This window comes from Rhinoderma darwinii, chromosome 4, assembly GCF_050947455.1.
Source record: "Rhinoderma darwinii isolate aRhiDar2 chromosome 4, aRhiDar2.hap1, whole genome shotgun sequence".
In the NCBI taxonomy this organism is placed as follows: domain Eukaryota; kingdom Metazoa; phylum Chordata; class Amphibia; order Anura; family Rhinodermatidae; genus Rhinoderma; species Rhinoderma darwinii.
This window is the reverse complement of record NC_134690.1, coordinates 160,356,631-160,373,458: the sequence shown is the minus strand read 5'-3', so window position 1 is coordinate 160,373,458 and position 16,828 is coordinate 160,356,631. Positions and strand designations below refer to the sequence as shown.

General features: G+C 43.0%; 1 protein-coding gene across 1 annotated transcript in view; it reads right to left on the bottom strand.

Annotated features, from left to right (window-relative positions):
- Nucleotides 1-14,863, bottom strand: part of TMEM207 (transmembrane protein 207) — a 63,452-nt gene extending 48,589 nt beyond the window's left edge. The window contains exons 1-3 of the mRNA XM_075864070.1: nt 14,792-14,863; nt 10,535-10,569; nt 10,406-10,450 (exon numbers count right to left, since the gene is read on the bottom strand). Of these exons, the coding sequence (XP_075720185.1) occupies nt 10,406-10,450; nt 10,535-10,569; nt 14,792-14,863 (152 nt within the window). The remainder of the gene's footprint in view (nt 1-10,405; nt 10,451-10,534; nt 10,570-14,791) is intronic.
- Nucleotides 14,864-16,828: the final 1,965 nt, after the last annotated feature.

Sequence of the window (16,828 nt, the reverse complement as noted above, 5' to 3'; positions counted from 1 at the left end):
TAGCGATCAGAGCCTCCTGCCCTCATGTCCCCTAGTGGGACAAAGTAATAAAGTGAAAAAAAAGTTAAAAAAAGATGTGTAAAAATTAGAAAATAAAAGATTTAAAAGTAATAAAAGTAAAAATCCCCCCTTTTCCCTTATCAGTCCTTTATTATTAATAAAAATATATAAACAAACAAATAAACTATACATAATTGGTATCGCCGCGTCCGTAACGGCCTGAACTACAAAACTATTTCATTATTTATCCCGCACGGTGAACGCCGTAAAATAAAATAATAATAAACCGAACCACAATCACAATTCTTTGGTCACTTCACCTCCCAAAAAATGGAATAAAAAGAGATCAAAAAGTCGCATGCACCTAAAAATGGTACTGATCAAAACTACAGTTCGTTACGCAAAAAATAAGTCCTCGCACGGCTTTATTGATTGAAAAATAAAAACGTTCTGGCTCTTAGAATAAGGTAACACAAAAAGTGAATGATTGTTTACAAAACGTATTTTATTGTGCAAACGCCATAAGACATAAAAAAAACCTATAAACATCTGGTATCGCCGTAATCGTATCGCCCCGCAGAATAAAGTGAATATGTCATTTATAGCGCACGGTGAACGCTGTAAAAAAAAAGTATACAAAAACAATAGTAGAATTGCTGTTTTTTAGTCACCACGCCACCTAAAAATAGAATAAAAACTGATCAAAAAGCCGCATGCACCCCAAGAAAACTACAATGGATTCCTCAAGGGGTCTAGTTTCCAAATTGGGGTCACTTTTGGGGGGTTCCCAATGTTTTGGCACCACAAGACCTCTTCAAACCGGACATAGTGCCTAATAAAAAAGAGGCCTCAAAATCCACTGGGTGCTCCTTTGCTTCGGAGGCCGGTGCTTCAGTCCATTACCGCCCAAGGGCCACATGTGGGATATTTCTCTAAACTGCAGAATCTGGGCAATACGTATTAAGTTGCGTTTCACTGATAAATCCTTTTGTGTTATAAAAAAAATGGTATAAAGAGGATTTTCTGACAAAAAAAAAATGTAAATTTCACCTCTACTTTGCTCTAAATTTTTGTGAAACACCTAAAGGGTTCATAAACTTTCTACATGCTGTTGTGAATACTTTGAGGGGTCTAGTTTCTAAAATGGGGTATTTGATAGGGGTTTCTAATATATGGGCCCCTCAAAGCAACTTCAGAACTGAACTGGAACCTAAAAAAATTAATAAATGAGGCAATACTTCGCTTCTTACATTATACTGATAATGAGCCGTGCCCACCCCGAGATTACCCCAGTTTTGACCGTTTGTCTAAACGGAGACCCCTATTAGACCGTTCCAGTGCCTGGTTTTCCCAAGCATACACCCCCGAGAAGTGTATTTCTATTGATGAGTCCCTGGTACATTTTAAAGGGAGGGTTCAATTCCGCGAGTACCTGCCGGGTAAGAGGGCAAGGTATGGCGTGAAGATGTATAAGCTGTGAGAGTGCATCAGGGTATACCTACAGGTTTAGGATATATGAAGGAAAGGCCACCCCCAAACCAGACTGCATCCTGGACTACAATAGGTACATGGGAGTGATGGACTTGTAAGATCAAGCCCTGAAGCCCTACAGCGCCATGCGGTGTGGTATAAGAAGCTGGCCGGGCACATCATACAGATGGCTTTGTACAATGCGTACGTGCTACGTCGATGTGCAGGCCAGACGGGAACTTTCCTGGAATTTCAAGAGGTGATTATCAAGAACCTAATCTTTAGGGACCAAGAAGGGGGGGCACCCAGTACTTCTGGAAGCGAGCCCACACGCATCGTACCAGGGCAACACTTTCCAGGGGAAGTTCCCCAAACTGGCAAGAAGGGAAAAAGTCAAAAGAGGTGCAAAGTCTGCTATAAGAGGGGGATAAGGGAGGACACAATATATCAATGTGACACGTGTCCCGAATAACCAGAGCTCTGTATGAAAGTGTTTTAAAATTTATCATACATCCCTTGGTTTATAATTTACCCCAATTTTACTTACCCTGATGCACGCCGCACAGCTTATCCCCCCTCGTCTTTCCCCTCTGGGCCCTGCTGTGTGTCCAGGCAGCTGATAACAGCCACATGTAGGGTATTGCCATACCCGGGAGAACCCACATTACAGTTTATGGGGTGTAGGTCTCCGGTCAAAATGGTCACTACACCTCTAGATGAATGCCTTAAGGGTGTAGTTTTTAAAACGGGGTCACTTCTTGCGGGTTTCAACTGTACTGGTACCTCAGGGGCTTCTGCATACATGACTTCGCACTAGAAAATCCCGAGTAGGCCAAATGGTGGTCCTTTCCTTCTGAGCCCTCCCATGGGCCCAAACGGCAGTTTATCACAACAAATGGGGTATTGCGGCACTCAGAACAAATTGTGCAACAGAATGGGGTATTTTGTTTCTTGTGAAAATAAGAAATTTTCAGCCAAAACTACATATTATTTGACAAAAATAATTTTGTTTTCATTCCCAGCCCAATTCAAATAAGTTCTGTGAAGAAACTATGGGGTCTAAATGGTCACATTACCCATAAATGAATTCCTTGAGGGGTGTAGTTTCCAAAATGGGGTCACTTCTGGTGGGTTTCCATTGCTTTGATACCTCTGGGGCTCTGCAAATGCGACATGGCACACGAAAACCAAACCAGCAAAATCTGTACTCCAAAGAACACACAGCGCTCCTTCCCTTCTGAGGCCTCCCATGGGCCCAAACGGCAGTTTATTGCCACAAATGGGGTATTGATGCACTCAGGAGAAATTGGGCAACAAAATTGAGTATTTTGTTCCCTGTGAAAATAAGAAATTTAGGTAAAAAATTACATCTTATTGGAAAAAATGACATTTTTTTAATGTCACAGCCCAATTGAAATAGGTGCTGTGAAAAAACTGTGCGGTCAAAATGCTAACAACAACCATAAATGAATTCCTTGAGGGGTGTAGTTTCCAAAATGGGGTCACTTTTGGTGGGTTTCCATTGCTTTGATACCTCTGAGGCTCTGCAAATGCGACATGGCACCCGAAAACCAATCCAACAAAATCTGGACTCCAACAAACATATAGCGCTCCTTTCCTTCTGAGCCCTCCCATGGGCCCAAACGGCAGTTTATCACCACAAATGGGGTACTGCCACACTAAGGACAAATTGGGCAACAAAATGGGGTATTTTGTTCCCTGTGAAAATAAGAAATTTTGATCACAAATGACATTTTATTGGAAAAAATGACATTTTTTTCATTTCAGAGCCCAATTCAAATACGTGCTGTGAAAAAAATGTGCGGTCAAAATGGTAACAACAACCCTAAATGAATTCCTTGAGGGGTGTAGTTTACAAAATGGGGTCACTATTGGGGGATTCCTACTGTTTTGACACCTCAACACCTCTTCAAACCTGGCATGCTGCCTAAAATATATTCTAATAAAAAAGAGGACTCAAAATGCACTAGGTGCTTCTTTGCTTCTAGGGCTTGTCTTTTAGTCCACGAGCGCAGTAGGGCCACATGTGGGACATTTCTAAAAACGGCAGAATCTGGACAATACATATATAGTAGTGTTTCTCTGGTAAAACCTTCTTTGTTACAGAAAAAAAAATGAATAAAATTGAAATTCAGCAAGAAAAATGAAATTTGCAAATTTCACCTCCACTTTGCTTTAATTCCTGTGAAATGCCTGAAGAGTTAAAAAACTTTATAACTGCTGTTTTGAATACTTTGAGGGGTCTAGTTTTTAAAATGGGGTGTTTTATCAGGGTTTCTAATACATAGGCCCCACAAAGCCACTTCAGAACTCAAGAGGTACCTTAAAAAAAAGGCTTTTGAAATTTTCTTAAAAATATGAGAAATTGCTGTTTATGTTCTAAGCCTTGTAACGTCCAAGAAAAATAAAAGAATGTTCAAAAAACGATGCCAATCTAAAGTAGACATATGGGAAATGTGAACTAGTAACTATTTTGGGTGGTATAACCGTCTGTTTTACAAGCAGATGCATTTAAATTCTGAAAAATGCAATTTTTTCAAAATTTTCTCTAAATTTTGCAATTTTTCACCAATAAACACTGAATATATCGACCAAATTTTACCACGAACATGAAGCCCAATGTGTCACGAGAAAACAATCTCAGAATCGCTTGGGTAGGTTTAAGCATTCCGACGTTATTACCACATAAAGTGAAATATGTCAGATTTGAAAAATGGGCTCTGAGCCTTAAGGCCAAAACTAGGCTGCGTCCTTAAGGGGTTAAGGTTGTCCTCCTATTGACCAATGTATGGGTTACCTCGCTCAATATAAACTATTAATACTAAACTCTGACAATAATACACAGACACCTGAAATGTGGTATAAATTTTGGCCAAGGCGATTTATTAACTTGTAAACCAATTGTACCTGCGTACAAACATCGTTAGCCAGCCATATCAACTGCATCAAATTTGTTAACATAAATAAAACATGTAAATTAATAACATACAAGGGGTTCGTCATCATGCCCCACCCAGTTTTACCAACTGAGTGAGCATGCGCTCAGACTCCCCCCATTTTCAGCCTAAAAACACCCCCCAGGCTGACTACCCCCACCAAGAGCCAGTCGTATGACACCTCAGGCCGACTGCACTCCCCCACCAATAGCCAAGGCCGCCTCAAGGCCGTCCTGCAGCCCCACATTGAAGATATCCAATCCAATTTCCATCAGATGTACCCCATCAGGACAGAACAAACCAGTTGCCACACCTTCCAATAGGCGGTGACGCACCACCACACCCCCAAGGAGACGAATAAAGGCCGCCACTTGTTGACTTTGCCACGGGACCTAGCCAGCGCTAACGGGTCCCTGGCGTGTCGCCACACCAACCTCGGCACCATCTCCGACCAGACCAATCATACACCTGGCAATAGACCCAATAATCGAACGACATCCCTCTCCATCACCTTCAACAGGTCACGCTGAGACAGTTTTCTGAGGTCATTACCACCAACATGTAGCACTAAAATCGTCCCATCGAAGATGCCCGTAACCGAACCACTTCAGATCCATCTGGTCCTTCGAAAAGCCGAGCTGTTGTCCATTCTTCCTCATTCCAGCTCTCCTATGTGCCCAATAAATGTACGAATGTCTCATGATCCATGCCCAACAACCTACTGCCCTATCAAAAGAAGCATACGACACATAACAAAGTTCCTTGTCTATACTGTCATTCACCGATAGCCCTTTTGGAAAAGACAGATGATGAATCATCCTAAACTTTCCTGGCTCCTTTTTTGGAACAACCCCCAATGGTGAAACATGAAAATCAGAAAGGGGCGGGGATGAAAAGGGGCCCGCCATCCTGCCCATTCTACTTCCACTTTAATTTCCTCCCGAACCACCTCCGGGAACTGAATAGCCGATTTTAAATTCACCGAAACACCGGAACCACCATTACTTAACGAAACCGGAATGGGAAAACCGTTCCCAAAACCGTCCCTTAATAAATTTGCATGCATTCTATTGCCATAGCGCTCTAGCCACGGCAGCATCGCGCCTAGCCTCACTGGGGTCATCCCCTTTTCCAGCCGCATCCCCCAGTCGCTTTCCATGATGCTTGAAACAGCGGGAATAGGGGTGCGAACCCTCACACCCAGAGCACTCATGCTTAAATTTACAGGACAGACCTACTTTGCAGTGTCCCTCATTAAAGGGCCAACACATTCCTTTTTTGTTAAGGGCCGGTTGAGCAGAACCTTGCCCCCCGGCCCCCTTCCCCCCGTGAAAGGGGGCCGGTCACTGTGCCATCATCAGCATCATCCATAACGGCAGATCCAACTGATCCCACTGCATGGCTGGGTACGCCGCCAACCGCTGACGAAACTGTTAATCGTAACGCCACCACGCGAGACCCCCATAGGTCTTGCAAGCATCCCAAATACCTTCAATGTAACAAAACATAGAAGCGCAACGATCTGGGAATTTAGCCCCCCAAAAGCTCGCGTAAATACAAAAGGCTCTCAACCAATTCCCAAACGTCTTCGGAATCTTCCTGTACCTACGTTTGCGTTCTTCCTCTTCTCGTTTCTTCAACTTCTCGCTGTATCCGTCTCCTTCGTCTCCGAGAAATCCTCAAGCGGTAAGAGTGAAAACAGCTCCACATATTCCCCATTTTCAATCTTCTGACGAACCTCGTCCTTCAAGTGCGCACCCAGCGGGCCCGAAAAGGCAAAATAAGAACCCCTGTGAGCAACATCCGTTACAGGTCCCATACCCGCCACAGGATGACCGACAGTCCCCATCTGAGAGCCTCCTAACGCTGAACCCGACACATCATCCCCTCCAGCCGTACTACCCATTGGAGAAGAACGCCCCGACTCCCGAACTTCCCTCCAAGCCCCCGCTACCCCAACATCAGCCTGCTCCGTCACCCGGCCCACCTTAGCAGACAACAAGTCTTTTACATCCACCAAGACCCTCAGTAAATCACCTGCGGACACACCCAACTCACCTCCCGACAGAGAAGCCGACCCTCAAGCTGCACCACTCCTCTGCAAACCGGGTTGTGCACACTCGCCATGTTCCACCGCGTCTTGGTACCCGGGCAATACTCCAGCCGTCCCTTCCGCCCCTGATGATCGTCCTGCATTTCGCATCGGTGACAATGCCTCCAGAGATGATCTAGCCGAACTCCTCCCAACATCCAACCACCCACGGCATACGTCTGGATCCCGGCAGCGATCCATCACTGCGCCTCCATTCAATAGCCGGCCTCCGATCCCGACTCCTAGTCCGGGTCCTGGAATGCCGAAAAATACTTCCCACCGGCGAGCCACGCGACAGCTCCCGTTGTCCATGGGACCTATGGGAAAAATACACCACATCATCCAAGCGCTTTCGGTCCACCGGAACCAGCTGCATACTTCCTGCTGCCACCGGCCGTGGCCTCAGGGGCCTAACTGTCCTCTTCCACCGCTCCTCTCTGACCAGCTACATGGGACAAGGCGCCACCCGTGAGGCTGCACACCCCCGATCCACCCGAACGCTGACCCACATCAGGTAATTCAGGTACCAGCTCTGAGGCGTTCCCTGTAGTGCTAACAGCCACTTGCCTGTCAGATACTGATCCAGGGTCTCTCTTCCCTCCTGCCGGCTCCATCCCGCTGCTCCACGTCTTCGTGTTGTCCCGGGCGGGTGCACTCCTCTTCCACCCACTCGCTCACCGAGCAGGGCTTGGACTCCTCTGTCTCCTACCAGGCCGCACCAGTCGGGACTCAGCCGTACAGGCGGCCGGACATTGCGCACCGGCCGTGTGCTGACCTCCAGCGCTGCCTGCATCCTGGAGACCTGCTCAGCCAACCAGGCCGCTCCCTGGCTAATGCCCTCACACTCTCCATCAGTTCCTCCATTTTCTTCCAGGCGCGAGCTCTCGGCAACACTTTCTCCTTCCTTGCTCGTTTGGCGCCTCTGCAAAAACTCTGCCTCCTATCTGCCGATGCTATGTCCCCCCACGTGGTCAAGCCGCTCCTCCCCTGACGTGCCATTGGTTCGGAGCTTCCCAGCAAAAAATAAGTTACCATATTAATGTCCTTCTATATATTAAAGGACAATGTAAAGATCTGGCTGACAAACTTTTCTCACCAAGGACTGTGGAGGTGACAAGGTGACATCCACTATAACTGAATGAATTATATTTTCTCTGAAATATCAGAATGTATGTTTCACTGACAAAAGTTACACTTCAGAACTCAGTACTGACATTGGAGACATATAAAAGAGGATTGCCTTACAAAAAATAAAAAAATTACAGCTTCAATATTGTTGCATTGTGCATGGTGGTTTGTCAGGAGTAATTTAGGGCTTGTACAGATGCTGTCTGAGATATGGCTTTAATAAGTGAAATCATCTTGGAAACTGTTTGATGCGTAGCATTACATATCTGTCAGTAACTATTATGAACGCCAGTGTTTGTCATTCTTAGCATTCCTCAAGATCCTACAAAGCTCATTTGCTTTGACTTTAACCCTAACAGTGATGTATGCATTGTATATACATATAGATCAGTGGCGTAGCTATAGGGGTTGCTGCGGACGCTGTTGCGACAGAGCCCCTAAACCATTGGGCCCACAGGCCCCCCTTACCACACTGTCCACTGTGTAGACCCACCGATCTGACCAACAGTGGATTGCAGGGCAGAACATCGGGCAGGCTCTCCTGTCTCCCAGAAAGTGCCGACGGGGTGCGAAATGAAGTTAGTGACGCTCGCCCAGGTCATGGCCAGGCGAACGTGACTGACTGCGCCCTGTTAATGACTTCGCACCCGTCCATTACTTTCTGGGAATCAGGAGAGCCCATGCAAGTTCCTGAAAGACCTTGGGGGTGGGGTGGGGGAGGGATTAAAAGATTATATAATTTCTGCGTGCTGGGGCCCTGTATCTAAGCCTACCATGTGATAGGCTTAGATACAGGGCCCATATTGCTGTCTGCTGGGGCTCTGTATCTAAGCCTACCATGTGATAGGCTTAGATACAGGGCCCAGATTACTGTCTGCTGAGGCCCTGTATCTCAGCCTACCATGCAGTAGACTTAGATACAGGGCCCAGATTACGGTCTGCTGGGGCCCTGTATCTAAGCCTATGTAGGCTTAGATACAGGGCCCCAGCAGACAGTAATCTGGGCCCTGTATCTAAGCCTAATGCGTGGTAGGCTTAGATACAAGGCCTATGTGTGATACTGTCTGTTGGGCCCTGTATCTAAATCTACCACAAATTAGGTATAGATACAGAGCCTATGTGTGATACTATCTGTTGGGCCCTGTATCTAAACCTAGCATGTGCTAGGCTTAGTTAAAGGGCCCAACAGACAGTATCACACATAGGCCCTGTATCTAAGCCTATCATATGCTGGGCACTGTACCCAAGCCTACCATGTGTAATACCGTCTGCTGGGTCCTGTATCTAAGCCCCACAGGTGATACTGTCAGCTGGACCCTGTATCTAAGCTTACCATGTGGTAGGCTTAGATACAAGGCCTATGTGTGATACTGTCTTTTGGGCCCTGTATCTAAGCCTAACACAAGATAGGCTTAGATACAGGGCCCAGCAGACAGTATCACACCATGTGTGATACTGTCTGCTGGGCCCTGTATCTATGCCTAGCACATGAAAGGCTTAGATACAGGGCCTATGTGTTAAACTGCTGGGCCTTGTATCTAAGCCTAGCACATGGTGGGCTTAGATACAGGGTCTATGTGTGATACTGTCTTTTGGGCCCTGTATCTAAGCCCACCATATGCTAGGCTTATGTAAGGGGCCCAGTAGACAGTATCACACATAGGCCCTGTATCCAAGCCTATCATGTGCAAGGCTTAGATACAGGGCTCAGCAGGCCGTATCAGACATGGGCCCTGTATCTAAGCCTGCATTTGTCATACTGTCTGCTGGGCACTGTACCTAAGCCTACCATGTGTAATACTGTTCGCTGGGTCCTGTATCGGAGCCTACCATGGGTGATACTATCAGCTGGTCCCTGCATCTAAGCCTACCATGTGTCATACTGTCCACTGGGCCCTGCATCTAAGCCTATCATGTGTGATACAGTCTTCTAAGCCACTGTATTTAATCCTATCCATAGCTATAGGGGTCGTAGTGCTATAGATATGCTGTCTCTTCGGCCATGAAGAGAAGTTGGGGGCCCATGGGGAACTTTTGCACTGGGGACCATGAGCATTTAGCTACGCCCCTGATATAGATTTTTATAGAATTATAGACATATTGGTTGCCTGAAATCCAAACTTCATGGTTGGTCTGTAGATTTTAATATTTTCGAGGTGCTAGTTTGTTGACGATAGAGGTAAAGGCCCTCTTTACATGGGACAATAATCGCGAAACGAGCGTTAATATGAACGCTCATTCCTGATCATTGCCCTGTGTAAACGCTCATCCATCAGCTGATCTGTTAATTTATGCGGTCAATAAATTGGTCGCTAGTCGGCAGCACATTTTCTTGTATAAACAGGGAGATGTGCTGCCCACATAATCGAAATGTATGGAGAACAACGATCAAAGTAATGATCGCTCGTCCCCATACATAACCGATCATTGCTCCTTGAAGCAAATGAGCGCCGACCAACGAGCTGTCTCATTAATCAGAGCTCGTTTTCATGGCCCATATTGGGCAGTGTAATAGGACTCTGTTAACTTTTATAAAGTTATAACATATTGGCGGTCATGTATGAATTAAATTACAGCAGTTATCTAATTTAATGGTATTAATAAAATGGTATCTGGACCAAATGAGTCCGATTTTTCTGACTTTAATTCATTTTTCATTTGTATTAGGGGCATGGCCTTCCACTTGCACGAAGACAGGTGAACACTGACAGGTGAGGTTAGAGGGGTTCAGTATACAGAGGATTTCATTCATACTTACCACATATACCATACACTTAAGGGCTGTTCAATGTAACTGACACATCTAGAAGATACAACACAGAATAAAATGTATGGCTTAGACATATAGGAATAGGTTTCAATATAGATAGAAATGAACGGAACTTACATCTCAGACAAGTCGCAGAAACTGGAGCAGGAAGGCTGCAGATACATAAAATGTAGGGTTAGTTACAAGAAATGCACAGCCATTTTATTACATCTAATGAATACAGTCTGTGTTATATTCACTAAACCATTTAGTATATGCACATGAGTGTGTTCAGGATCCTAATGGAAAAGGTCTCTAATGAGCAGCTAATGTAAGTCTAGGGCTCATGCACACTGCCTTATATTCCTATGTCAGTATTTTAATATGTAGTCTATATAAAAATAATCACAGCTTGCTCCATCAGACATGTATGCAGGCTGCGTTTACCCCATAGTAGTTATTGGAGACCTGAAAATTCTATTCTCTCTATACTCTACATACGGATCTGTATAAAACTTCTGTAAAGCTGTCATTTTCTACACACAGTTCATATACTGCAATATGCTTGAAAATTATTATTATTTTTTATAGCAGGCCTGTGGAAAGGATACAGAAGTTGTGAAGAAAAAATAAATTCAGCAGAGAATTCATATGGAACCATTGCAATATAGAATAACTTACTAGTAACATATTTTTTTTATGGTTGCGCGCATGAGGCCTTACAGATATGATCAATGTGAGAAGCAACATAAGCACCAAATGAACGGACGGTAGTTAAATGAACTGTAAGCTCAAATTCAATCTCAATAGTAAGGAAAATTATAGTGAAGCTCCAGTAACATGCAGCTCTGTAGTCCATTTGGCAATGTAAAAACCCACTATATGCGGTGTGTCATTTCTTTCAGTAGTTTAGCAAGTTTTGAGGCTTCTTCGTTTCAACTACAAACTGATTATCAAATGGAATGTCAATTTTAAATTCTTATGTCACCATTAGAGATGAGCGAACTGGGACATCCGAAACCGGTTTCGGTCCGAACATCGCGAAAAGTTCAGTTCGCAGCGAATCCAAACTTCACCGGGATCGGCCGAACACGTTTTGACCGAACCCGGGCGGGCAGAAAAAACATTACAAAAATATTATACTAATCGGCAGCCACTTGTCTCTATCAATCACTGATAGAGAAAAGAGGCTGCTGATTAAAAATAAAATAAAAAGCATTTTATACGTACCCGGTCGTTGTCTTGGTGACGAGTCCCTCTTCTTCCTCCAGTCCGACCTTCTTTCCTGACGCGGCAGCCTGTGATTGGCTGCAGAGGCCGTCACGTGGGATGAAGCGTCATCCCTGGAAGCCTGCCTTCTGACGTCATCCTGACGTGCGTGACTGCCACTACAGCCTGTGATTGGCTGCAGAGGCCGCTGCAGCCTGTGATTGGCTGCAGAGGCCGCTGCAGCCTGTGATTGGCTGCAGAGGTGTTCACGTGGGATGAAGCGTCATCCCTGGAGGCCGGCCTTCTGACGTCATCCTGACGTGCGTTACCGCCACTACAGCCTGTGATTGGCTGCAGAGGCCGCTGCAGCCTGTGATTGGCTGCAGAGGCCGCTGCAGCCTGTGATTGGCTGTAGAGGCGGTCACGTGGGATGAAACGTCATCCCTGGAGGCAGGCCTTCTGACGTCATCCTGACGTGCGTGGCCGCCACTACAGCCTGTGATTGGATGAAACGTCATCGCTGGAGGCCGGACAGGAGGAATGTAAGTAAGAACGTATTTTTTTATTTTTTTTATTACATTAAAATTGTATTTTCCGCGCGCCGAGCATGGTAGTGTCAAGGTTGCTGAAAGAGTTAGTGCAGCTCATTAACTCTTTCAGCACCCTGGACAGTACCATGGAAATTACAGCTTCGGTCAGAACTAGTTCGGTCCGAATCGAACTTTTTTGTGAAATTCGGCGAACCAGCCGAACCGAACTTTTCATAAGTTCGCTCATCTCTAGTCACCAGCTCTGTAGTTCAGCATTGGTGTTGTGAGCATGAACATGGCATGGAGAGGGCAATGATCAGCCAATGACTAATCCTCTTCTCGCTCTTCCTGGCACCAGCAGGAACTGCCTCTTGAATCCTATGAGTCTACTACATTATGTCAAGTATTATATTTAATGAATGAGTAAAATGAGTAGTAAATGTCTTTAGATCTTTTGCAGTGTATTAAATATCACTAACAAATAAACTTATAATTGAATTTATATGCACTGTACAGTTCTTCCCTTGTTACATGTTACTATTTAATAAACCTACTAGCAGATATCAATGAACTACTCCAAACTCTACCATCAGACAAAGGAGTCATTATCCCAAATCAGTTTAAACATTATATGAAGCAAATAATTTGTTAAATCGAATAAGCTAGATGTCATTTTAGACATCTGCTTCAGTCAAACGATAAACACGTTGCTGCTAATGTAAAACGTATGTTCTATAAGTAGCTGATCAGCAAAACAATCAATTGTACCATTAGCAATGGGGAAAATAATGACAATTGATTCAGATCCTTCCAGTTTGTTCCTATTAACAGCAACATTACTTTGGCAATCGGAAATTTCACATTAAAGTTCAGGCTCAGTGCAAACGTATTTTAATTCTTGCTGTTCTAGGCTTATAAAATCTAATAAAAGAAAACAGAAATTCCATTCTGATTATATACTGTGTCGGCAATTGGCAAAATATTAAAACATCTATAATAAAATTATTTTTCTCCAATGATCTACATTTCTGATAGTTCAATAGCTGCAAATTATCCTCTAAGGTGGATTTCAATCAGGAATGGGCCTATAGGGTGGAATGTTGAGTTTCAAAGGCAAATGTTCAAATTCTGGAGGCATCAGGTAAAAAAAATATTGCATGCAAATTTGTAATTTGCATTTTGTAGTTCATTTACTACGACATATAAAACATACAGACATTCTCCTTCCTTCTCCTATTACGACATACAACCCATTAGTTAATGATCTCAAAGAAGATCAGCATTTTAATACTAAGCTTTCATAAATATATCTCATTATATCCTGTTTGTTATTGCCTGGACATTGGCTGCTAGTTTCACCCAGGGCTCCAATTACAAATTGTAATGGCTGAAAAGAAAGGGGTCCCTAAACTTAGACTAAACCCATAAAGCACTGAAGTTTTCTACCAGTATAAATTAGCCATCAAGGTGTAGGACATTATCATCCTACAAGTAAGGCAGGTCATGGGACTTGGGACTTGGCTTCAGGACATTGACTCGTGGTAGTGCTGAACACATAATACATACTATGCCAATTCACTTCTCATAAACAATGACAATGTAAATGGCAGCACTTAGCAGAAGACTATTTTTTGTGTTTTGCCTGTACCATCTCAACTGAATGTATTTAAAAATCAGAGAAACAAACACATAATATATGGAAGTAATCTAGACTTAGTTTCCCATATATTTCTCCTTCCTCTAGGAGCTAAAGTTTAATGGATGTTGTGCACAACAAAACTAGAACCTCCCCGTAAAGTTCTCTAGGCCTTCTTAAGAAGCCAAATAACTGGGTGACCAACAGCAATATTCTTTGCACCCGACTTGGTTTTATCCAATTACCAATGACACTATAAATGATTTGGCTATTTACAATAATAACAGCAGCAGAATAAATAATAATAATAATAATAATAGCAATAATAATAGTAAGAATGGTAATAATAATAGTAAAAATTGTAATAAAAAGAATAGTAATAATAATAATAGTAAAAATAGTTATAATAATAATAATAGTAAAAATAGTAATAATAATAGTAAAAATAGTAAGAATAATAGTAAGAATAGTAATAACAACAACAACAACAACAACAACAACAACAGTACATAGGAATTACGACATAAATTAATCATGAGTGTCATCTTTCTACAAGTACTTAAGATAACTTTAAGTTTTATATTAAGTTCTGTACATGTTTTTTACAGTTTCTTATTTAAAGAAATATGTTGGACATTGAGCAATTGCCTGGCAGAGGACCTGAGTAGCAAGGCTCTTACCAGTGATTGAATTGAGTGCCATAGAGCATAATCTTCTACAAAATACCATCTATCAACTTATCTTCAATGTTATACTTCAGATAACTCAGGGTATCGCTGCCTCAAAATATTTCAGAACGATTACTTAAAGTACCAGACTACAGCTATGATAGTGACTGCCGCGGTCATTTATCTCTGTACGCCTTATCTCTCAGGGTGTTTTTTCTGTACTGCCATATAATACCTCATTCGTTGCAATTAAATAAAATATCGCTCAGAAACTTTGCAATTGGACATGGAAAATACTGGTTAGGACATTAAAAATAAGTAATAAATATTTATATATAATATGTAATGTTACCTGGGGAAAAGCAAAATACGCCAATCCATTTAAAGGGTTCAGGAAATAGAAGCAGACTGTTTTGAACCTCATTATGAGTGTGAAAAATCCTATATAGATTTGCGCTCACAGCTGGCATGCGGGCTTCAAGTGCTTTTGAAGTTCTCTGCTCTGGTTGTTGAATTCATTAGGGAGTTTTCCTATGTGACCAACTGATTATGGGATGTAGAAAGTGCTGCTTTAAAGGGTGTTCACAGCAAATAAACTTCTGTTTCACACCATTAGAGACAGAATCACATAAACTCTCCACATTTCCTATCTAAAGGAGTCTAAATTCTCCTCATGTTCACTGCATGTACCTGGTCTTCAATATCTGACTAAAGCGGGTAGCAACCCGGTAGTGAATAATAACTTTGGTCTATCATCGTTGTGATGAAGGTGGTTGTCATGATTATTGATTGGAAAGGTAGCAGTGTAAGGCTCTGTTCTCTGTTTTTGTCCTCCATTTAAAGTATATGCTGGGAAAATCTAACACACTCCTGCAATTAAAGCAAAATTTGTGTGGTATTGCACATAAATGAAATATGCAAAAATTTAAATGATCTTCCTTGGGAAAATTATTCAGATTGTTGCAGTTTTCTTGCAATACATGCTCCATTAGCAAATAGTGTTGTTTTTTTTTGGTCTGTGTCCTAGTAAAAATTCTGCTTGTCACTAACAAATATAAATTAGAATCAATTAATGGAGTCTTTCCTGGGATTTAAAGCAAAAGATAATGATGTAAACCACATAAAGATGCAGAGAGCAAACTAATTTATAACATACTACTGCAACATGTGGAAGGAAGCAGATTATTATATGTACTTCTTGAGGGCCAATATAACAAGATGTATCTCAGCAGGCCCGTATTTGCCTCTAGGCACTCAGAGGTACAGTACATAGGGCGTCCAGCAGGGGGGGGGGTGGCGGCTGCAGGATTGTTTATTTATTTTTCCTAAAAACATGAACTTTGTGACCTGACCGACCAGCTGTCAGGACACTCACAGGGCAGGGGGGGGGGTGGCTACACCAGAGCTGCTCAGACTGAGTGTAAGACACGCCCTCTGTTCATGGATTGGACTGAACTGCTCACATGAGCAGCTGTAGCCAACCCGAGAACAGTGAGAGCCTCTGATTCTCAGGGCCAGCATATTGGTTACACACAAGAATGAGACAGGAGCAGAGGCAGCAAGAGGAGAGAAGGAAACTCTGGCTACCGCTGAAAGAAGCCAGTGCCTAATGGACAATCTGTCTGCAGTTTGTGCCTCTATATGTACCTGTGTGCGTCTATATGTCTCTGTGTTTGTATGTGTATATGTACCAATATGTGTGTGTATATGTGTTTTTGTGCGTGTATTTGTGTGCCTATATATGTGTCGGTTTGTGAATATGTTTCTGTGTGTGGGCATCTACTACATTATCTTTACTCAGAGAATGATCACTGAGTGTTATCTGTGGTGTTACATAGGACTGCAGGTAACATCTACTACATTATCTGTACTCAGAGAGTTATCACTGTTATCTGTGGTGTTACATAGGACTGCAGGTAACACTACTACATTATCTGTAATCAGAGAGTTATCACTGTGTTATCTGTGGTGTTACATAGGACTGCAGGTAACATCTACTACATTATCTGTACTCAGAGATTTATCACTGTGTTATCTGTTGTGTTACATAGGACGGCGGGTAACACTAATACATTATCTGTACTCAGAGAGTTATCACTGTGTGTTATCTGTGATGTTACATAGGACTGCAGGTAACATCTACTACATTATCTGTACTCAGAAAGTTATCACTTTGTTATGTGTAGTGTTACATAGGACTGCAGGTAACATCTACTACATTATCTGTACTCAGAGAGTTATCACTTAGTTATGTGTGGTGTTACATAGGACTGCAGGTAACATCTACTACATTATCTGTACTCAGAGATTTATCACTGTGTTATGTGTGGTGTTACATAGGACTGCAGGTTACATCTACTACATTATCTGTACCTTGAGACTTATCACT